At 47.2% G+C, this 22,632-nt stretch overlaps 2 protein-coding genes across 5 annotated transcripts; both read right to left on the bottom strand.

Moving 5' to 3' along the window:
* Positions 1-1,179: 1,179 nt before the first annotated feature.
* On the bottom strand, positions 1,180-10,376 carry LOC111837033 (specifically androgen-regulated gene protein). 4 transcript variants are annotated; one of them, XM_023798780.2, is made up of 4 exons: positions 10,222-10,376; positions 4,397-4,543; positions 3,129-3,294; positions 1,180-2,926 (listed from the first exon to the last, which is right to left on the bottom strand). In XM_023798780.2, exons 2-4 carry the CDS (start codon positions 4,499-4,501, stop codon positions 1,668-1,670), a joined length of 1,530 nt encoding a protein of 509 aa, XP_023654548.2. In that variant the 5' UTR covers positions 4,502-4,543; positions 10,222-10,376; the 3' UTR covers positions 1,180-1,667. The 4 variants fall into 4 exon arrangements, with proteins under 4 accessions (XP_023654548.2, XP_023654549.2, XP_023654547.2 ...); XM_023798781.2 differs by having other exon boundaries at positions 4,397-4,540; XM_023798779.2 differs by lacking the exon at positions 10,222-10,376 and adding an exon at positions 8,851-8,943.
* Positions 10,377-15,703: 5,327 nt separating this feature from the next.
* Positions 15,704-22,391, bottom strand: LOC111837034 (membrane cofactor protein-like). The gene is made up of 11 exons (XM_023798782.2): positions 22,281-22,391; positions 22,038-22,208; positions 21,543-21,734; positions 20,998-21,210; positions 20,632-20,820; positions 20,091-20,187; positions 18,463-18,536; positions 18,158-18,337; positions 17,874-18,053; positions 16,794-16,978; positions 15,704-16,512 (listed from the first exon to the last, which is right to left on the bottom strand). Exons 2-11 carry the CDS (start codon positions 22,105-22,107, stop codon positions 16,498-16,500), a joined length of 1,395 nt encoding a protein of 464 aa, XP_023654550.2. The 5' UTR covers positions 22,108-22,208; positions 22,281-22,391; the 3' UTR covers positions 15,704-16,497.
* Positions 22,392-22,632: the final 241 nt, after the last annotated feature.

The following is a 22,632-nucleotide window of genomic DNA, read 5'->3' as shown; positions in this document are numbered from 1 at the left end:
ACTGTCGTGACATTTATATGGTTGGAAGAGTGACCGGGGCCCTGAGTAATGTCCCCTACCCCCAATTGCTTCAGTGACTGGCTGAACCTGACTTCTGTAATGTGTATGTCACTTTGCATGAAGGGGTCTTCTAAACAAGGAAATGCATGAATCTAATTTGCATATGTGAAGGACACATCTTGGAGTAGGTGTTACCAGCTTACACTTAAAAGAACGAGTATGGTGCACAAATGTTATTTCTGCTAAGGAGTTAATGTAAATACCACAGTGTTTTGGGCACCAGCCAGAGCAGGTCAGACCAGTCCTGTCACATCAGATAACGTGGCGAGCATCTGAGCAGAAAGCCACCATCACCTCCTTGCGACACACCTGGCCGTCAAGTCTGCAGCTTCTCAAGTTTCACAGCTCCGGAGGGATGGGTCACAGGTAAATCCATGTAAGATTCATAATGGTACCTTCCATACGCGAGCAGATGGCCCATGCAGCATCCAGCTCTGTCCTTAATGGTTATGCTGGGAGTTTCATTAGACACCAATGACAACAGTCTTCACAACGTGACAGCGTACACACTCCCGTAGACTGAAGACTTGGCTTGAATCTGCAGCTTCATCCACACCCACATCACACTTAAAAAAAACACCAGCACACTCTTGTTATACAAGCCTTTCTCAATTTCATCTGCTTGGTAGGGGGAGGAGAATGTTACAAAATGACCTTTATATAAGAACCTAAACTAATTCCACAAATATTAAAAATAAGCTAATCTTCCAACGACTTATCCAGTTTCATGAAGTAGCGTATACCAAAAAAAAAAACACACAGATGACATGTTTAACAACCAAGCCTCCTTATAAAATGCCAGATAAATGGAATTGTGACATTGGGCACAAAGAAGATCGTAGCTGGTCCTTGTTGAAGCTGGCAGATACGCCAAAGTATCCCCGTTGGCTCATTCTGAGGTACACCTGCAGAAGATCACTTTGTTCAAGTATGAAAACTTGGTGAGACTCAGCAGGGATTTTGGCTGCAGAGCCGAACCCAGACAGCCTCCTCAAACAGACGCCCAAAGACCTCATTATAAATATCTCCTATGATCGATCACAACAGTTCCTTCAGAATGAGCCCAGACAGAACACACTGAGCCTTTCATATTTAAGCCGTACACATTAACGAGACACATTCACACACACAGCTGGGAGGTTTAATGTAACATGATATCCCACACTGCTCTTGTAACAAGATCTTTGCAATGCAACACATTCTAAGAAGGACCTCTCTCAACGGTACATCACAGTCCCCCCCGTAGCTCATTACATAACTTCATGCTTAATTACAGGGCCACCGGTTATACCTTATATTACAAATTAAATGTTACATTACTCAGCTTCACTAAAAACTAAAATTCTTACAGCCATGAAAGACAGTGATACTATTTAAGATATGCATGGAAAAAAAAGATTTGCTCAGACTGATCCGTCACAAACAATCCCATATACAGTACAGCAGGTATTTACATATCTGTGTCCCAGAAGGTGCACATTAGTGGCAGTGGGATGAATGATCTTCTCACATCGTTCTCCTGTGTGACTATTGCAGGATAAACCAGCCAATGGGAGGCTGAGCTCCAGCCCTGAGCTCAGAGGTGCTTCCTGAGGAGCAGGGGAGCCTCAGTGCTTTAGCAACCCCAGCTTCCTTAGTGCCTCTCGGCGGGCCTCGCCCACATCTCCGCGGGGGCTGATCACTACACTGACACCCTGCGAGCGCGGGAGCTTGGGGGGGCCCAGCACGTATTGGGGGGCCACCTTCTCCCTGTCCCTGACTTCTGATGCCTTAGCATCTGTGTTCGGCAGCGAAATGTTGCCCCTTAAGTCATGCCTGTTGCCTAGAGAGGCGGGTCGAGGCCTTGAGTTGTGCTCGGAGGACGGGGAGCCGTTGCCGATGGCCTTGGAGGGGCCCTGATGGCTGCCAAAGGAGCCACGACCGGCCTGATGCCTTCTAGGGCTGCAGGGGCTTCGCTCCAAGGATGCAGATTTGACCCCAGGAAAGTTCACAGGCTTGTTGACCTGCTCTTGATGCCCCCCTGGAAGAGCTGGTCTGTCTCTCGCTTCATGGAGCTCCTTGAAGGTCGAGGCAGATGCTGGAACAATGTTAACATCGCTCGACTGTAAGAAGGTGGAGGAAGGGCTGATGGGTGGGGTAGGGAGCTGGAAAAATCTGTAAGACTTGGGGGAGTGGCCAGGACTGTGGGTGACCCCACAGTCAACGTCATCAGCCTTCAAAAGGCCAATTTTACGTAGGGCCTCCATCCTCACCTTCTGTGGGTCCATCACCAGCCTCTCGCTGGGGGAAGTAGTTGTGCTGTTTGTTGGAGATGCAGAGTCTTGGCTGGACCCTGGTGTCTTGTGGCTCTTCAGGATGATGTTGGAAGGCAGCTTCTTGGGCTTGGGGGCCACCGTGGGTGGGCTGCTCTTTTGTTCACCGAGCTCATGCATGGGTACAACCTCAGTAGGCGAAGATGGCATGCTGCCATTGAGGGTATGTTCAGGAAGAGGTTTCCCCTTGGGGTCAGGAGATACAGGAGGTGATTTCTTGAGACTGGCTTGATTTTGCAGTTTCTGAAGGTCATTGTGGATAAGTGGACCCCTGATGACTGGATCTTTCTGCTCCAATGGATCATCCCTGAAGTCTAACGGAGGTGGGATCAACTCCAGGCTGACTTCAGGTGGGACACTGTCCTGACCTTCATGGTTCTGGCTTTCTGCGGTGGACCTTGGTTGGTCAGGCAGTTCTGTGTTTAATTGTGTCGCTTTCAGCGGTGAGACGTCTACTCCAGGATGAATGGTGCGGTCGCTGTGTCCCATGTGCGGGGCAGGGGGGAGGGGGTCTCGTAATTCTTGCACCCCTGTACCCCCGTCGCCTTCCCATCCTGGAAGATGAAGCATAAAGTCAAATACACAGAAAATACTGAGACTACCATGGAATTTACCTGGTAGATTCTTCTCAATCTCTAGCAGAGAAAGAGAATAATGGCAGGTTTTGGTTACTGGTCCTCAATTATAATAGTTAGTCAGTATTATTAGTTTCCTGACAAAACCACTGGCTTTAGAAAACATGGAGGCGCTCTGTACCGGGTGGGTCCAAACTCCAAGACAAGGCCGGTGTCTCGAACGTCGGGCTATCCGTGATACTGGACGAGGCGTGATCCTCCTCAGCCTCTAGGGATTCGATGGTCTCCTCCAGGAACATCAGGCATTCCCTCTCCGCCGCAGACAGGTCCTCCAGACTGCCGTTGCTCTGCAGTACAGACACATGGGCCAGGGCCGGTTAGCAGGGGTGGAAGTCCAGCTTCGACAAACACCGGAAAGTCGCCGCCGTGACCGACCGTGGAAGCTATGACGCGGGACCATGCAGGATGACCATGATTACTGTTCTTTTTGATACAGCATCATGGTGACTAACCAGTTTTTAAAAGGAAACGTGATATTCCAGGGTGCTGATTCCTGCTAGTTCCAAGTTAGAATGGAAGCTTCAGAGCAGAAAAGGTGATTTTTTGAAAGCTATAAGGTGCTCGACAGGCGGTGGCCATGGGTATCGAAGGAATTTCAAAAGCTGACAGGTGTTTACTTTTCACATGACGCCGGTGGAATGGCAATCTAAACACGGGTGTCTTTCAGAGGCAGACTGCAGCTGCCTCAGCCCTGCAAGATCGCTTCAGATCTCTGAGGAGCTTGTGCCCCTCCAGCCACAAAGTGCCCGTAGTCCTAACTGGCGTCTTTTTGAATATCGCACCGCAGCTCCGTCTGGGACGAAGGTAAGAACCTTCACCCGCCTGCCTCTGCCCTCCAACCCTGACACACCGTGGTGAACAAAACAATGTTTAATGACCTGGCAAAGCAAGTCGACCCAGCTACATATTTACCCAAGACCCATATGAAAGAAACCACACTAAGAATTTATTGAACTAAATTTAAATAGAGCCCGAGGTTTGATATGTCTCATGTGCTTAAAATACAGCCATCACTAAAGCCTGCTCTTGAGTTTAGGACCAGCGTAATTTGTATAGCAAACTTGTATCTTAAAACCGTAAAAGCAAGTCACTATAAAACTGTCTGCCAAGTGAAACAAACACAAAAAGAGCACATTCTGTGCAGCCAGCAATCCCTCCTAAATTAACCGTTGAAATAAAATTTACGGTCTACTAATCTAGCAAGCTCCATCTATTTTCGCTTTGGCTGGGGTCACTCAAAGCACAAGGGGTCTGAATGGTGTTTTCCGAGAGCGTTCCTGATGGCTGCAATAAGTCCGGCTGTGTTGTGCGAGGTTGAAGTGTGGGTCTCACTAAATGGTGAGATGAATTTGGACGGAGAGGAAGGTTAGAAGGAGACTTGCCACTTACAAGGGCAGGGCCGAGGCTGACCGCACTGTCACAGCTGCCATCGTAGGCCACGCTGGGGATGCCTTCCACAGTCATGCTGCCTGGCCACACGGCACTCTTTGGCATCACACCAGAACAAGGGCGTGGCGGCACTCCCGGCGCCCTCTGCTGGTGTGGGGGAGGGATAGTGTTAGATCACATACAATAATGCATAAAAACACACGCAAGTCACTCCTCTAAAGTTAGGACAGTTCTCCTATTTTGTGTGGTTCTGTGGGTTAGGGCGCTGCGATCAGAAGGTCATTGGATCAAATCCTAGGGTCGGCAGAGTGGTTTTACTGTTGGCTCCCAGAGCAAGGCCCTTAACCCCCAGTTGCTCTGGGGCATGACTGCTTACTTAATACAGGGTCTCGGCGAGTCTGGACCCTATCCTAGGAAACACAAGCAGGGACACATGCATAACCCCCCAAACACGGAGCAGGGGCACAGACCAAGCATACGGAGGCACTTTGGGGGGGGGGGGCATTTGGGGGACAGTATCTCGCAACGTAAACCAGCAAACCGACCACAGCTAACCCAGCCTGGCCCTCCTACTCCCCATGGCAGGGGGGTTATGAGGCCTGGTGCCCCCCAGCACTAATGTTAACAGCCCCTCCTGTGTTTTACTCGGTGATGAGAGAATCAAGATTCAAGATTTTTATTCGTCACATGCATGAATGTAGTGGTACACCAGCAGTGAGATGAAATTGCTGCTACTCCAGACTGTGCAAAAAAACAAAGCAGAAGGATAACGTAAATTATAAAAAATACAGAAATGTATACAAAGTATATAAAAGTAAAGATAAAAGTTATGCAAAAATATGAGAAAATCATCAAAGTGCAGACTGCAGTTATACCTTACTTTAGTTACTAATTGGTGTTGTGTGTAAGTAAGTAAGTCCACTTACTAACTTGTGTTAGTAAGTGGTGTTGTTCTCAGAGATATCCAGGTCCAAATTATTACCACAGAGACAGCTCCTCCACATCGTCCAGGTATGCCGTCTCAACCCTGGTGGTCGTCAAACCATGTGGGGCTCTGATGGAGTGTTCTAATGGTCGACTGCATAATACAAGCAGTCTAAATCAAGGTTTCTCAACCCAGTCCTCGGGGACCACCAGACGGTCCACGTTTTTGCTCTCTCCCAATTGGCGAGGACCGGGTTGAGAAACCCTGGTCTAAATTATACTGCTTGCCGTTATATAGCTAGCATCAGTGCTGCTTCGCACCTGCAGGGTTGTGGGCTTGAATCCCCCCCACATGTGTGACACTGTGTATTCTCCCTGTGCTGCTTAGGTTTGGCTCCAGACCCACCCCTGAAAAAGATATGTGGCTTGACAATGAATAAATACAGAGATAAACTGATACATTTATTATATCTAAACTATACAGGGGCTGCGTGTGGCACAGTGGGTTAGGACACTTGTGCCTGTGATCGGAAGGTTGCCAGTTCAAATCCCAGGTTTAGCAAAGTGATGTCATCACTTGGCCCCTGAGCAAGGCCCTTAATTGTTAGCTGCTTCAACAATCGTCCAACCCTGCTTTCCCCCTCCAAAAAAATGTATGTCACTTTAAATAAAAGTACTTACTAAATAAATGTAATATATAACGTGTTTATATGTATACATATAGAACATAAGAACATATGAAATTAAAAAACGAGAGGAGGCCATTCGGCCCATCAAGCTTGTTTGGGGAGAACTTAACTAATAGCTCAGAGTTGTTAAAATCTTATCTAGCTCTGATTTAAAGGAACCCAGGGTTTTAGCTTGCACTACACTAGCAGGAAGACTATTCCATACTCTAACTACACGCTGTGTAAAGAAGTACTTCCTCAAATTCATTTAAAAATGTTCTCCAGGTAATTTCCACCTATGGCCACAAGTTCTAGTATTTAAACTAATATTGAAATAGCCATTTGGCTGAACAGCATCCAGACCTGTTAGAATCTTATAGACCTGGATCATGTCCCCCCTTAGTCTCCTTTGCTCAAGGCTAAACAGATTCAGCTCAGCTAACCTCTCCTCAAAAGACATTCCTCTAAGACCAGGAATCATTCTCATAGCCCTCCGTTGCACCTTTTCAAAGGCAGCAATGTCCTTCTTAAGTTATGGTGACCAAACCTGACCATAATATTCTAGTTGGAGTCCTACCAAGGAATTATATAATCGTAGCATCACCTCCCTTGACTTAAACTCCACACACCTAGAGATGTAACCCAACATCCTATTGGCCTTTTTTATTGCTTCCCCACACTGGCGAGAGTGGGACATGGAAGCATCAACATACACACCGAGGTCTTTCTCATAATCAGCAACCTTTATTTCAGTGGAACCCATAAAATATCTGTACTTTATATTTCTGCTCCCCGCAAGGATTACCTTACATTTATCTATGTTAAATTTCATCTGCCAGGTATCAGCCCAGTCACTAATTAAATCAAGATCTCGTTGTAGCCTCTCTGCTGCTAGATCAGTATCTGCTACACCAACCACCTTGGTATTGTCTGCAAATTTAACCAGTTTACTGTATGTATTGGTGTCAATATCATTAATGGAAATTAGGAACAATAGTGGTCCGAAAATTGAACCCTGTGGTACCCCACTATGAACACAGGCCCACTGTGACATTGTGCCTCTAATAACTACTCGCTGCTTCCTGTCTGTTAAGCAGTTTTCGTGTGTTTGTGGTATAAACACGAACAAAACTGCCGTTATAGTTCCAGCTCTAGGTTCCCATGTCGGTTCTGCTTTCCCAGAGAAACTCACGGACAAAATGGAAAACAGCAGATCAGGCTGAACTGGTCCATCACAGGAATATGTGGCAGCCAATTATCCACTTTCGTTATACTCTACAGACTGTACCAGATGTACGATGGCTCGCACGTACAACCGAAGGTTATTTTTTTTAAATTAATGTATGGAAAAATAAATTTCAGGTGACGTTTCGCCCAACTGCGCTATACTACCTAATATGTGCCACATGTCGTACGATAGTCGACGCGGGAAAATACTGCACTATACGGCAGCACGGCCATCCCAGACTCACACGATCTCTCATCTTCCTCCAAATCATTCTGGACGGCATGATCTGCTAACTATTATTACAATATACGCTGCTCTCTTTTTTGGCATATAATTATTCTCCTCTCTTTTCTCAGTCTTCATTTATTCACCTTCTCTATATCCAGGGACTGAGGGAAAGTCAGCTCACTAGATGAGCCAATGATTGGATCATTGTTACAGCTCAGCAATGTTATCCAGCAATAAAGTAAAGTCAGCTGAGTACCTGAATCTACTGAATGGCCAGGTTACACCTCCATCCATCATCAATGGATTTTTTCTTTCCTGTTGGCATGGGCATATTCCAGGACAATAATGCCAAGATTCATCAGCCTCAAATTGTCAAAGAGAGGTTCAGGGAGCATGAGGAATCGTTTTCACATATGAATTGACCACCACACAGTCTTGACCTTAACCGTATTGAAAGTATTTGGGATTTGCAGAAGACGACTTTACGGAGTGGTTCAATTCATCTACCATCAAAACAAGCGATTGACAAAAACGAATGTAAAACTTCATGAAAAAAATGTCGAAATGTTGCATAAGCACGTGGAAACTATGGATTGCCGAAAGTGCGCCATAATCAAAGCTAAAGGCGAGCCGACGAAATATAAAGTGTGCGGTTTTTGTGGGGGTGGGAGCAGGCAGTGTACAAAGCCACGACTTCACACCATTATAACACATCCAGTTACACGCAGAAGCACAGAGGTTCACCTCGCCGAGTGTTTTCAGCACTTCAAACGTCAGCAGGCACCAAAGACTGGCAGCAAGAGGCCCCGCCCCCAGCTCAGGGCCGACGCCCACATACGTCATTCTGGCAGGAATGTTATTTTGCTGGCTGGATTTTATTTTTAAACTGCGTTCGGTTTAACCTGCTTCCCCCGTTTCGGCAGGTATGACGAAGTCGGTTTGTGCCGAGAAGTGCGGACAGAGAAAAACACGGTACTTCATACCGGCTCGGCCCACAGGAATGGCTAATCATTGACAGATCGACGAACTTTGTTGCGCAACTATCAATGTGTACATGAACAAACACACATTTATAATGGCCGCCTTTTCATTCTTCAGTTCTATAATCCAAAAAGAATTAGGATTGCTAAATATGTACACTATTTGCTGATTTATGAATACAACATACGCGCAACACTTTAGCCCTGTGACTCGGCTGGAATCACCCGTTCACGTGCAAACAGGCATGCAAAAATGCGACATCCTGCAGACTTATACACATACACACTTAATGTGTGATACTTTCTGTAACATTCTTTGCAACAATAAACATTTTTATTATCAAGTTTATTAATGCATTTTTACTGACTACTACTGTACTACTGTAAATCTGCAATTTCCTTCGGGATTAATAAACTCACTCATACCATTTCTATACCGGTGAGCACTTCAGTGTTGGCAAAATCCGGTTAACCCATTAAGTCAGGGGTGCCCAATCTTATCCGCAAAGGGCCGGTGTGTATGCAGGTTTTTGGGATAACCTTTAGGTCAGCTGTTCAAACCCAGGTGTGAGGATTCTTCAGCCAATCAGTCCTCTAATTAGTAATCTAATTAGGGAGTTGCAGCGAAAACCCGCATACACACCGGCCCTTTGCGGATAAGATTGGCCACCCCTGCATTAAGTGAACCACAGGACAGGTGGTGAGAGTCAGTGGATAGTAATTGGACAACAAAACACTAATTCGAAGTAAAGCAATCCCCGGTCCATCTATCTGCATACACAGAAATAGGGTTCCCTGGAAGTGGAATCCAAACATGCTGCCGACAGATTATTACTAAAAATTACATTAATTGCACACATTTGTTGCACAGCATATGAAAAGCTGCGTTTTGTAAAGTTAAAAGAAACATCTCATTATGCTGAATGTATTTTATTCGCGATGTGAATGTACTTACCCGATCAGATAAAGAATGAATACTGAGGTTAACTGGCCGCCGAGACCCCCTACATCTCTTTCAATAAAATAACAAGGCTCCATATATGAGGTGAAATTACGAAAAAGTATGTTGCAACATAAACCAAATTTCCCGGAATTAGCATAATGTCTTAAAAGCATATAGTAATTCTTTGTAAACGTAACACGCAGAGTGCCACCTGCAAAATAAAAAAAGCCTTTAATTAGTTTAACTTAAGCTGTGATCCTATACTGGATTAACGGATGGAAGATGGATGTATGGGTGAGTATTTTAATACGTTTTCTTCATATTAATCACCCCAGCCCTAGCTCTCATACAGAAATTCACTATTATCAAATAACTGTAGATAATGATTAAACAACCCCGGTTAACATGTTACTCCTGTAAAGATGACTTTGCCACTGGGACTCCAAAACAAAAACAGTATTAAGTCGGATGAGATTTGCAGCCTGTTTAAATGTTTCAGAGTAAGAAGTTCGTTCACTTTTAATCGAACACTCAAAACATATGCGGCTCTCTACCTTATTTAGGGGGGCTTCAGCTAATTTTATATACATTTCGTATCCCGTGCTAGGCAAACTTTCTCGTGGGAACCGCCCTCTCCCCTTGTCAGATTTAATCGAGTGGGTCCGGGGGATGGCGGTCGTCTCACACTAAGCAGGTTAAATGATAGTATACGTATTTCTGTGTGTAATACAATCAACACGAATACAAATCTGTAACGCACGTAGGAGAACCAAGCATAGGTAAAAAGTGATTCAAACCAGAACGTGGCCAGTGATGCCATTATATGCGTCGGACAAAGTGCGGTATTCCCTTACCTTCACGGAGCAGGTGACCGGCCGCTTCGCTTTTCCTGCGCCTATTGCGCATCCGCAACCAGGCTGCCGGACCGTAGCCGCTCCCTCAGCCCCATAGCGCCGCCCCGGCCGGCCCTTTCGCTCTCCCGTCCGCCCTGCAGGTGGAGATCGGCAGCTCCCGCCCTTCTCTCCCCTCTCGGCGGAGTTTAACCCGCGGATTCCACCCACAGGACCTTCCCGACTTGTTAAAATGCATTTTAAAATGGTTGGCACCCCTTTGCAGCTATAACAGCTGCCGCTCTTCTAGCAAGGCTTTCCACAGGATTTTGGGGTGTGTCTGTGGGAATTTCTGAGGACCATGCTTGACTGAGCTCTTCAGAATGACCCCATTCTTTCACAATGTCTGTAAACCTGACTTCATGTCTAGGTGCTTGATTTTAAACACCTGCAGTGGCAATGGGTCTGAAATCAATGATTAAGAGGTGTGTCCCAATACTTGTCCATATACTGTAGTGTATATAAATATGTTTGTACTAGTAATATGGTTACTTTGAGTTGTTCTAAATCTACAGTATATATCATGTAACTATAGTAGCAGGCAGGGCTAAACTGGAATTAAAAATCGGCCTTGGACTTTGGGAGGGGTTGAGGGATCCACCACAATAATACAATAAATTTAGTCGAGGGGGTGTCCAAATAACCATCCATCCATCCATTTTCCAACCTGCTTATCCTTTTCAGGTTGCAGGGGGTCTGGAGCCTATCCCAGAAGCTACGGGCATGAGGCAGGGAACAACCCTGGACGGGGGGCCAGCCCATCACAGGGCACGCTCACACACCACTCACTCACACACCATTCACTCACACACCATTCACTAACACACCATTCACTCACACATGCACGCTTATGGGCAATTTAGGAACTCCAATTAGCCTCAGCATGTCTTTGGACTGTGGGGGGAAACTGCAGTACCCAGAGGAAACCCCACGACGACATGGGAAGAACATGTAAACTCCACACACATATGACCCAGGCGGAGACTCGAACCCGGGTCCCAGAGGTGTCAGGCCCCTAGTCCAAATAACTTTTCAATAAATTTTGCTGGCCCACATGCCCTGTGCCCGGTATGCCAGACGCCGGATCAGCCCTGGTGACGGTGACAGTGACAGTGGGGCTGTGCCGCTCTGTCGTCACACCGTAGCTCGCAGATACCATCTCTCCGCAGATACCATCTCTCCACAGATACCATCTCTCCGCAGGCACTCCTGCACATATGCAAAGCAGAGCTGCTTTACATGCATCCTTAAACCAGACAGCGACCGTAAGATCCCTGCACATGCAGATCGCACTGGATAATCCCTGAAAATGAATTAGCTTCTGTTTTAGATGTACACTCACCTAAAGGACTATTAGGAACACCGTACTAATACGGTGTTTGACCCCCTTTCGCCTTCAGAACTGCCTTAATTCTACGTGGCATTGATTCAACAAGGTGCTGAAAGCATTCTTTAGAAATGTTGGCCCATATTGATAGGATAGCATCTTGCAGTTGATGGAGATTTGTGGGATGCACATCCAGGGCACGAAGCTCCCGTTCCACCACATCCCAAAGATGCTCTATTGGGTTGCGATCTGGTGACTGTGTGGGGCCATTGAAGTACAGTGAACTCATTGTCATGTTCAAGAAACCAATTTGAAATGATTCGAGCTTTGTGACATGGTGCATTATCCTGCTGGAAGTAGCCATCAGAAGATGGGTACATGGTGGTCATAAAGGGATGGACATGGTCAGAAACAATGCTCAGGTAGGCCGTGGCATTTAAACGATGCCCAATTGGCACTAAGGGGCCTAAAGTGTGCCAAGAAAACATCCCCCACACCATTACACCACCACCACCAGCCTGCACAGTGGTAACAAGGCATGATGGATCCATGTTCTCATTCTGTTTACGCCAAATTCTGACTCTACCATTTGAATGTCTCAACAGAAATCAAGACTCATCAGACCAGGCAACATTTTTCCAGTCTTCAACTGTCCAATTTTGGTGAGCTCGTGCAAATTGTAGCCTCTTTTTCCTATTTGTAGTGGAGATGAGTGGTACCCGGTGGGGTCTTCTGCTGTTGTAGCCCATCCGCCTCAAGGTTGTGCGTGTTGTGGCTTCACAAATGCTTTGCTGCATACCTCGGTTGTAACGAGTGGTTATTTCAGTCAAAGTTGCTCTTCTATCAGCTTGAATCAGTCGGCCCATTCTCCTCTGACCTCTAGCATCAACAAGGCATTTTCGCCCACAGGACTGCCGCATACTGGATGTTTTTCCCTTTGCACACCATTCTTTGTAAACCCTAGAAATGGTTGTGCGTGAAAATCCCAGTAACTGAGCAGATTGTGAAATACTCAGACCGGCCCGTCTGGCACCAACAACCATGCCACGCTCAAAATTGCTTAAATCACCTTTCTTTCCCATTCTGACATTCAGTTTGGAGTTCAGGAGATTGTCTTGACCAGGACCACACCCCTAAATGCATTGAAGCAACTGCCATGTGATTGGTTGATTAGATAATTGCATTAATGAGAAATTGAACAGGTGTTCCTAATAATGCTTTAGGTGAGTGTAGAAGGTTCAGAAGCCAAATGAAAATCCCGTCAAAATGGCCGACGTGGTCTGAACGGCTACGTACGGCCGAATGTAACTTGGTGGCGGCCAGGAGATCTCATGCTCAAAGCTCAAAGGACGCCACACACGGAATGACAGATTCCCAGGGTCAGCCTGGTCACGTTACAGCGCATGAAAAAAGACACCAAAACAAACAGACAGTCATTTAACTCGGTAATGATTAACAGGGTAACAGGCGCGGTCGCTGTGTGAGTGAGCGAGCGGTCAGTGAGTGACCCCAGACGTTGCCCCACCTTGCTTCACCTCTCATTGTTTGTCGCGGTGGAGACGCTGTTTCCAGAGTCAGGAGAGCCTGGAAGCCTCAGAGGATGGCTTTTGACCAGAACTCTGCGTGACGCTGGTCCTAACCCAACTCCCAGATGACCAACACGAACCCTGTGGTAAATATATTGCAGTTTTCAGGGTTAAAGAGTTCCAGTCACCTTTGAGGAATCAGAGAACAGGCAGATAAATTAAGGCTTTCTGAAAATGTCACCGGAGCCAAGTGGATAATTACAGATGAGCAGAAACGGCACAAAGCTGATCTTCTCAAGAATGGAAATCTCATAAGGATGCTTTACTGTAGCTAAAAACACTAAACAAATATACCCACCGTTAGGGAAGAAAAATTAACATATTGCAGTGTAATTGCTCATAGTGCTGTTTTGCAATGGAAATGATGGGGGGACAGGGTGGGGGGGGGTGTCACACAGTTGACGCACCACGTATATCTGACATTGTGCCAATGGAACCCAGGGCAGGAGGTCATCCTGGATACACCGGGAATAACCTTCCTGTCATGCCTGCGGTCCATAATTCCAGGGAAAATGCTAGGCAGCTCAACGTGTGACAGCGCCTCCTGTAGACAGGAAGTTAACATCCAATTCTTTTGTTCTGTCAAGTTCATGCTGATCTCAGGTCAGTTTTGGGGAGCTTAGGGTGTAATTAGAGGCAGCACCAGCACAGTGTAATGGCAGCAGTCCCAGAAAGGCAGTATGTATGCACCCTGTGGATCAGCCTCACGAGAAAACCACACCCATATGCATCATAAAACCTCAGGAAGGTTGGTGGCTGCATCTGAATGCAGGGGCTGCGTCCTTCTGAGGCTGCATTCGAAAACCAAATGCATCACAGCGGTGCAACAAGACCTCTTGAAATGCAGCCTAGAAATGCCTCCTTCTTTTGCCATGTTGTGAAGGATCCACCCATTGGATCCTTTGCAGCCCAACGTATCTCAAGATTCGTTGCGCGGACCTTCAAATGCCACAGCCTACAAAAGCCTACATAAACCCTGCCCTTCGAAGGATGCAGACGCTTTTGGATACAGCCGGCGTCTAAAGTGAACAGATCACACAACACCTTTCCCTGCAACCATCACCAGAAGACCCCAGGTGTCCCATACCCAGCGGTTCCAGGCCAAAGATGAGAGAAGCTTTAACAACCCCATGGAGAAATTCCATTCTCCACACTACAAAACTCAAACCCACAATCATGGAGGTATTAAGCCCATGCTGAGCTAACCAGCTGAGCTAACCAGCCATGTCATTCATACAGTGCGAGCAGGCGTGGCAAAACGTGGACCTCAAAGCTTGCAGACCTGGCCTGGGACGTCCTGGTGCCACTAAGGGATCCCTATCAGGGGTAAAGGACAAAAAAAGCGTGAAGGAATTTGTGATGTGATGAACAAGTCTGCGTCAGAGGTGACGCCATGCTGTCATGTTTATGTGATAACAGCCCAGGGATGAGTGACAACAGATCCCATCCATGATGTCCACTAGAAGACGGTGTGGGCTGGCAAAACAAAAGCGACAGCCACACCATACGGTGAACGCCATACAGTGAACACCATACAGTGAATGCACACTGCTGTACACATGAGAAACCTGAAACGCAGGAGCCTCGTTCACCGTGACCCACCAACACGCCCCCTGATATCACCGTGTCACTTTAGACAGCAGATCTGATGAGACCTGTCAGTGACCCAGCAGTTCCAGAGGTGGGGAACAGGATATCGACAGCAGTGAACAAGCGTGACGTGTGAAAATTCGCTCGGCACAGCACGAACAGCAAATATGCAGACTCGGGCTGGTGTAGAATTACTCAAACCACAATATAAGGACATTCCGGACTTCATTCATTTTTCAGATGTTCATACCTAACATACGTCTACTGTAGTCTTCTTATATCTTAAGGTGCTTTCAAAGTCATCCAGCGTTGGGTATCACATGACTGTGGGTGTGAACCGAAGGTCTAATCTGCGTCCCAATTCAGGTGCTGCATCCTTCGAAGGACGTGGTCAAGGTAGCCTTTGTGGGCTGCGTCCTTCGAAGGTTTGCGCACTGAATCTTGGGATCTCGGCTGAAGAATAACATGTTTCTAGATTGCATTTGTAGGAGCCTTTGAAAGGGACCATCCTTGTGGCACCACTGAGACATATTCTGTCTTGGAATGCAGCCTTAAAAGGACGCAGCCCCTTAATTGGGACACGGCCCTAGTAATAGATGGGACGCGCTGCAGTGCAGCATACCTGCCTGTGTGGGGAGCAGCTGAGTACAGGTCAAGGCCTCGTACCTCTGAGGTGCACAGCTCCCGGATACTACAGCAGGAGAGCAGCAGCAGCACCACGTGTCCATCACCACCCAGCCCCCCAATTAGCATACAGATGGTCATGTGTCCCTCTGACAGGAGACACTGCGCAGGCAGTGTTTAACACCACTCAAACCACACTGCATCACTGGCGCCAGCTCACCAGCTGGAAATCCATCGCAGCTGTTATGCAGGCAGGTAGAAGCCACACGGTGATTTTACGAAACAGAGTATGTGTGTAAATAACAACCAGACAGTAACATTGTCTTTTATTATATTAATATTTTATGAAACAATTATATTTTCTTGGTACTTCCAGCATCAGGGTCATACTGCTTGCATATTTAGTGCAAATACATACAGAGCTGGTTCATAGTTATACATTTCTGCACATATTGATATTGGAGTTTACTGGGCAGTCAACCCAGAAACTCTGGCATTTAAGCTGCAGTCCTGCCAGCAGGGGGCACCAAACCATCACACTAAATCAGGGGTGGCCAATCTTATCCGCAAAGGGCCGCTGTGTATGCGGGTTTTCGCGGCAACTCCCTAATTAGATTACTAATTAGAGGACTGATTGTCTGAAGAATCCTCACACCTGGGTTTGAACAGCTGACTTACAGGTTATCCCAAAAACCTGCATACACACCGGCCCTTTGCAGGTAAGATTGGCCACCCCTGCACTAAATGGAGTTTCAGTCAAAATAGAACCATCTAAACAAACATCCCTACACTCACTGGCCTACATTAATTAAGGGCTGAGGGACAAAGCAATCAAAGTACATGTATTTTCATGCTAAAAAACAAACATTGAAAGGTATCTGCTGTTAATACAAAATTATTTATTTCACATCAAGACAGATATGGAATGTTCCGCTGAATGAGGCTAGGAAGTTGTAATATGTATGTATGTTACATACAAGCACTGGAAAATCTTGAGAAAGCAGCAGGGAGATTCGCTGGCCTCACATTACAGTGGATGTAAGGCAATGTTCCAAAGGCCACGCCCACCCGAGGCCACGCCCACCGGAGACCACACCCACCAGAGGTCTCACCCTAATGCCGAGGTTTCTGCAAACAAAAGGAACCGCACTTGATATAAGGGCACCTCGGTCTGTCATAAACTCAAGGAAAAATTATTCATGCACCAAAATCTCTAAGCAAAGGATTAGTAACAATTAAACTGAACATTTTCACATTTGACAGTGTATAAGTGGTAAATTAAGAGTCTCACAGATTAACAGACAGATGAACGGGTGCAACCGCAATCCTGCCCTGGGTCAGCTGGAGGATGGATACATGAAGCCCTAAGATAATATTACACAGTGGACGTCACTGCCCAAACAGCTTACCCGTGAACTCATCAAGACGCATTTGGGGAGGATAGGGTTCCAGCTGCCACCTTGTAAGCAGGTGACCTTGTGCGCCCCCTGCAGGCGAAAGCCCTTTTTACACTTGATCATTACTGTCCGGCCAGCAGCTGTGTGTTTGGGAGAAGGTGCACCATTTTCAACTATAATCTCTGGGCATTTTATCACTGGAAAAGAGCAGAAAAGGAGAAGGTGTGTTACAAAAAAAAGCTGACGGCTAACTTTACAGCTACTGTATTAGCAAAATAAGCGACAGGCCAGACTCCACCACTGCTGGTGTGTTAGAAGAACAGGGACACGCATGCACACGCACACACACAAGACTGTAATTATATCTTTGTGGGGACTCTCCGTTCATTTTTATGGGAAAAACTAAATTAATCACAACATGACGACCCTAACCCCTACCCAGGCCCTAACCTTAACCATAAGTAACCAAACAAAATACGAGACTTTAATTTATTTGATTGCATTCACAGATCTTTGTGGGGACCTGAAAAATGGTCTCTACAATGTAAAAAAAAACAGGTTTTTATTACGTTGTGGGGGACATCTGGTCCAAAAGCTCCAAAAATATTTAATTGTTCACAGCCAACTTGCAAATAACCGGACCTGCGAGTGTCAAGTCCGCAGACGTGAAGGGGTCTCTCCGTGGCCGGCTGGTCTTCTTGAGTACCGTGGGGTCACTGTACTGCCTTTCCAGTTATCTTGGATGATGTTGCTGTTTTTCCACGGCTGCGGGAGATTCTTTGTCCATGTTTTTTGAAAGACCTTATACACCTGATTTGCCAAGAGCTCCCCTTCTTGCTTTAGTATTTCTGCAAGCAGTCTATCCGGTGAACACAGCTTCATCTTCAACTGAGGTCTACTTAACTAATGCGACCACAAGCTAAAACGCAACAGGATTTACAACGCTGTGGTGACATTAGGTCCCAACAATCCAGTACATACAAAACACACACACACACACACACACACATCCACTCATACCCAGACACAGACGCACACATGCACACAGGCTCACACAGATACACACACAGAGACACGCACTCAGATACCCACCTGTGCACTTGGGCAGGGCTGGCTTCCACTGCCCCTTGGCACTGCATGTCGCACTGCTGTTCCCACTCAGGACGTAGCCCTTGCGGCACTGGAATGACACAGAGTCTCCATACTTATAAATCAGGTGAAAGCCACTGGTCTTCTCGCCATTGGGCACCCTGGGACTCGAACAGGTTGTGTCTGTCAGGGACATAAAGTTGAGTCAGATGCTGTACCCCCAGGGGGAGTGGCCACAGGGCCCCATCAGTCCCGGTCTCTGGGTGGGTGGGGAGGGGGGGGCGTACCTCGGCATGTTGGTGCTTCGGAGCTCCATCTGCCGTCGTGGGTACAGTAAATCTCACTCTTCCCTATGAGCTGCCCTTTCAGGCACTGGTAGGTGACCACTGTCCTGTAAGGGAACGTGCCATCCCTCGGTCCGGACCACTCAGCACTGACTACACTGGGCGGCTCGTCACACTGCACGGCTGGGAACAAGCACAGACACACTCAGCTCCCCCAGCCCCTGCTCTCCCCAGTTGGCAATTCTACAGGATACCCCCCTGCCCCTCCTCCCCTAGCAGGGTCAGGAGTGCAGCTCAATGGGATTCACCTTCACAAACAGGATCCCTGCCATCCCAGCCCATCTCCAGGCAATGCCTGTAAGGACGACCAATGAGCTCGTATCTGGGGAGAGAAGGGGAGGAGCATCACTTGCACTGGATACTGTGAGGGTTAGGGGTCAGGGTTCAAGGATTTAGGGGTTAGAGGTTAAAGTTCAAGGTTTATGTCTTAGAGGTTATGAGTAGGGATTTAGGGGTTAAAGGTTAGGGGTTATGGTTCAGGGTTTAGAGGTTACAATTCAGTGTTTGGGTTTAGGGTTTAGGGGTTACAGTTCAGGGTTTGGGTTCAGTTTTTAGGCAGGTAGGAGCTTAGAGAACCCAGCACAAGTTCATCTGCTACCTAAACCATCTCCCCAAGGAGACTTTGTGAAACGTGACCTTCAACTGCGTCTTAGAAAGCATGTGAAGCTCCTCACTACATCAGCTGCAAGTGTCTCCCAAACACTGGGTGTGTCCGAAATCGCGCACTTGCCTCAGTGCACTGAGATGTAGTGCGTAGTGCGCACTGCGCACTTCCTTCTGTAGTGCACACTACCATGGGTAAGTGCTGTCCTAAATGGAACACTAACGTTTTGCACTTACCGGAAGTGAGGGACAGGCATTTGATCGCGATTCTCCAGCGCGACAAAATATCTGCCGTGTTTTGTTTACAATGAATTTCCTTGTGGTTTTATTTGCGTGTATATAACCTATCTACGACCGGCTAAAAAACAGCTAACATTTACGTGTGCAAACTCTTTTATGTCGATATAATCACAAACTCAAATTATCTATAACTGTCGTCAGAGAGTGACAGGCTACACACTGCAGTATACATCAGTAAAATAATTTTATTAACATTACTTAGATTTATATGAAGCAGTTGCCTCCGCTTGGGCTTACGTGTCTGTGTTGTCCGCCTTCATTTAACAATGAAAACTTGCCGAAAGTCCCTCCCCTTCCGCTACGTAGTCAAAATGGCGTCTGTTTAGTGCGAGTAGTGTCCATCATTCTGCACTGCGTTTTCTGGCCGTTTTCAGTGCACCATCCGGGTACTTTCAGTGCACTGAATTTTGGCTTAGTTGTCAGTGTGAACGCACTACGCCCTAAAATCGCGCACTAAAAGTGCGCAAGTGCGCGATTTCGGACACACCCACTCTTTTACCCCTTTTCCACTGCAAAGGTGCCGGTGCCGTTCCGGTGCCGATCCCCAATTTGGAACCAGTGCCACGTTTTTCCACAGAAAAAAAAAAGGCGCCGGTGCCGCAAAATCGGCTCTGAACCTTTGCTGGTCTGGATGAAGCACAGGTGTCGTCGTGAGAGGTGGGCGGAGTAACCGAGGCAACGCAAAATAAAGATAATGTTGGAAAGTGGGCGTGGTTTGTGAAATGGGCGAAGTGTTGTCACCCGGTTCCCACTGGGCTCTGAAGTCCGTGGAAATGCAGGCCGGCTCTTGCTGATTCACAACTTCAGCACTGGCCGAGCACCAGACCCAGTGCCAGCACTGGCACCAGTGGAGTGGAAATGGGGCCTTTCATTGCTGGATCCGTGTGCGGAACCAAATCCAGGTCAAGCTTCCGGAATGCCCAGTCTGCGCACGCACAGGTGACCTCTCTCCAAGAGAGAGAAGGATGCTTACCCCTGATCGCAGACAGCTGTAGCCTGATCGCCAAACTGGACCCCCTGATAATTGTAGTGGCCGTGAAGGATCTCCCCTGCAGAGCCACAAAGCTTCCCTGCCAGCGAAGCAAAACACAGAACAGAAATGAGTCGGTTTTAAAACATAATGGCAGCATTCTATGCAGCACCCCCCATTCTGCATATTGCATCAATTCACATCAGTTCTAATTCTGCTCCAAACTCTTGCACAAGCACTGTACCCTTCAAAACCAGAAGAGGATGCAGTGAGATTTCTGCTGTTGAAAATGCAGAACATCTAGAAGTGTGAATGATTAAGAATATAACACCTGCAAAAGCACCTGCATCAGTGTCGAAACATGCTACCAGCTGCATTCATCGCCACTGCAAATGCAAATATGCATGTATACAAAATGCACACTCAAAAAGTACGCATTTCTCAGCCTGATCGACAGCGACGCAGGATCACCATGATAACAATGTAGTTACACTGTCAGGTTTGGTAGTCGTACACCCTATGTCCATGTGAGAGGGTTTCTTACGCTGGCATTTCATGTTAATCTGTGTCCAGTGGCCGTCTGTGCACTCGCTGATGCGTCTAGTGCCCCAGGTCCTCGTGTACCCCATGGCGCACTCATAGGTCACGCGGGATTTCAGTGGGAACAGCTGCTGCGCTAAATCTACGCCGACGGGGTGCATGTTGGGGTAGGAAGCAGGAGGGCCACAGCTTTCTGAGACACGAGAGAAGCAGAGCTGTCAGTTAAAAACCCCCCTATGACCACCCTGACCAAACCCCACGTGCTGGAACACTGCGACTTCTTTTGCAGAGAAAAGAAATTGCAAAAGCAGTTGCACCCAGCTACATAGAAAGACACGCAGCATAAAAGTAATCTCTTAGCAACAGCGACCTCTATCTGCGGGGGGAAGGCACTGCGGAGGCTGGGGGTCCCATTGCCCGTCCGGACCACAGGCGATCTCTTCGGGTCCGTTCAGGTCAAAGCCGTCCCTGCAGGCGAATCTCACAGAGTCTGTGGGTCTGTAGGAGGTGCTGTTCATCACCCCGCTAATCATCACCCCGTTGGCCACAGGCGGGCTGGGGCAGCTTATCGCGGAGGGCTCACCTGAAACGATATGCCACCACAATCTCGTCACCTTCCAGCTTCAGACAAATGTTACTCCATTCCTGATTTCTTTAATAAATATGTCTGATTTTCCATATCCCATTAATCCCAGCGACATCTGAGAGAGCATGGAGTTGGTGTGGAGGGAGAACAGAAAGAACCGAAACACTCCGAAGCGCAAAAAAAAGAACGGAATCTCCTTCAAAGCGGATCAAAGGAGGGCATTTAATTAAGGGGCACCGAAGGAGAACAGAAAGAACAGAATCCCCCACAGTGAACGAAGGGGGCATTTAAGGAGCACGGAGGCAGACGGGACGCCCCTGCACACTTACGCTCACAGCGGTGGTTGAGCTGCGTCCACAGCCCGTCTTTGCACCTCACGAACAGCGACCCTGCGGCATTAGTGTAACCCAAGGCGCAGTTGTAGAAGACCCGCTCGCCAGAGAAGTAGGAGCTCCGTGGCCGACTGGACTTCTTGAGTAGCGTGGGGTAATCCGGCGGCGGATCTCGGCACGACTTCAACGCTGTAGTTGCGTAAGGGCAGCGGGAATTAGACATTTTTGCGGCGCGTCTATTCTAAAACCTACTTCACTGCTGTTATTGACTAATACTACTACTAGGCCGCCTACTACTACTACTACTACTACTCCTAATAATAATAATAAAAATTATAGGCCTTATAAATTATTTTTCGCGTGGGTTCACATACACGTATACATACATATAGTACAATAGGCTACAGTTACCCGCAGGACACCTAGCTCATTTTAATAGTAAAATTTCATTCCTAAACCCGTTATCAGAAAGGACTTAGATACGGAGCTTACTTGCGGTCTTCACCATTAAAAGAGGTGCCATCAGCAGCAAGAGAAGGTAGCTTCCACAGTCGCTCGCCATCTCTGTTTTCCGCACGATTTCCTCTGATCCTGCGCTTTATACCACAGCCGAGTGCAACGGTGTCCGAAATCCTTACAGCCAGCGGGAACGCCCCCTCCGTGCTACGCAAGCGCTCACACTGATGAATTTGCCAAAGAGTAAATACAGTATATATATATATTAAAAATACCTACCTGGGCATGACTTATGCACTGGTAAGTATGACAGCTGGGTCATTTCTTTGTTCCATCCACCAAACTGAAGACACGTGGGGATCCTGTTTTTCAGATTGTTTTTCCCAGATTATGTAACAATCGTCCACTGGCGCTGAGGTCGGTGGAATAAGTTTGTTAAAGTGTAAACTCAAGACACAATTGTCTAGGATGGTCTTTGTATAGCTTTGTTATACGTCATTTAATTAAACTTTGTTTTTTTTCTTCTTGTACGGCTCTTTGTGACGTTTGTCTGTGAAAGGCGCTATATATAAGTGCGTTTCAGCGTCATATTTTCGACGAACAGCATACGGATATCACAAAACGATTTAGG

The sequence above is a fragment of the Paramormyrops kingsleyae genome, chromosome 18, assembly GCF_048594095.1.
Source record: "Paramormyrops kingsleyae isolate MSU_618 chromosome 18, PKINGS_0.4, whole genome shotgun sequence".
NCBI lineage: Eukaryota > Metazoa > Chordata > Actinopteri > Osteoglossiformes > Mormyridae > Paramormyrops > Paramormyrops kingsleyae.
Note: the sequence above shows the minus strand (reverse complement) of the source record. Positions and strands in the feature narration are given on the sequence as shown.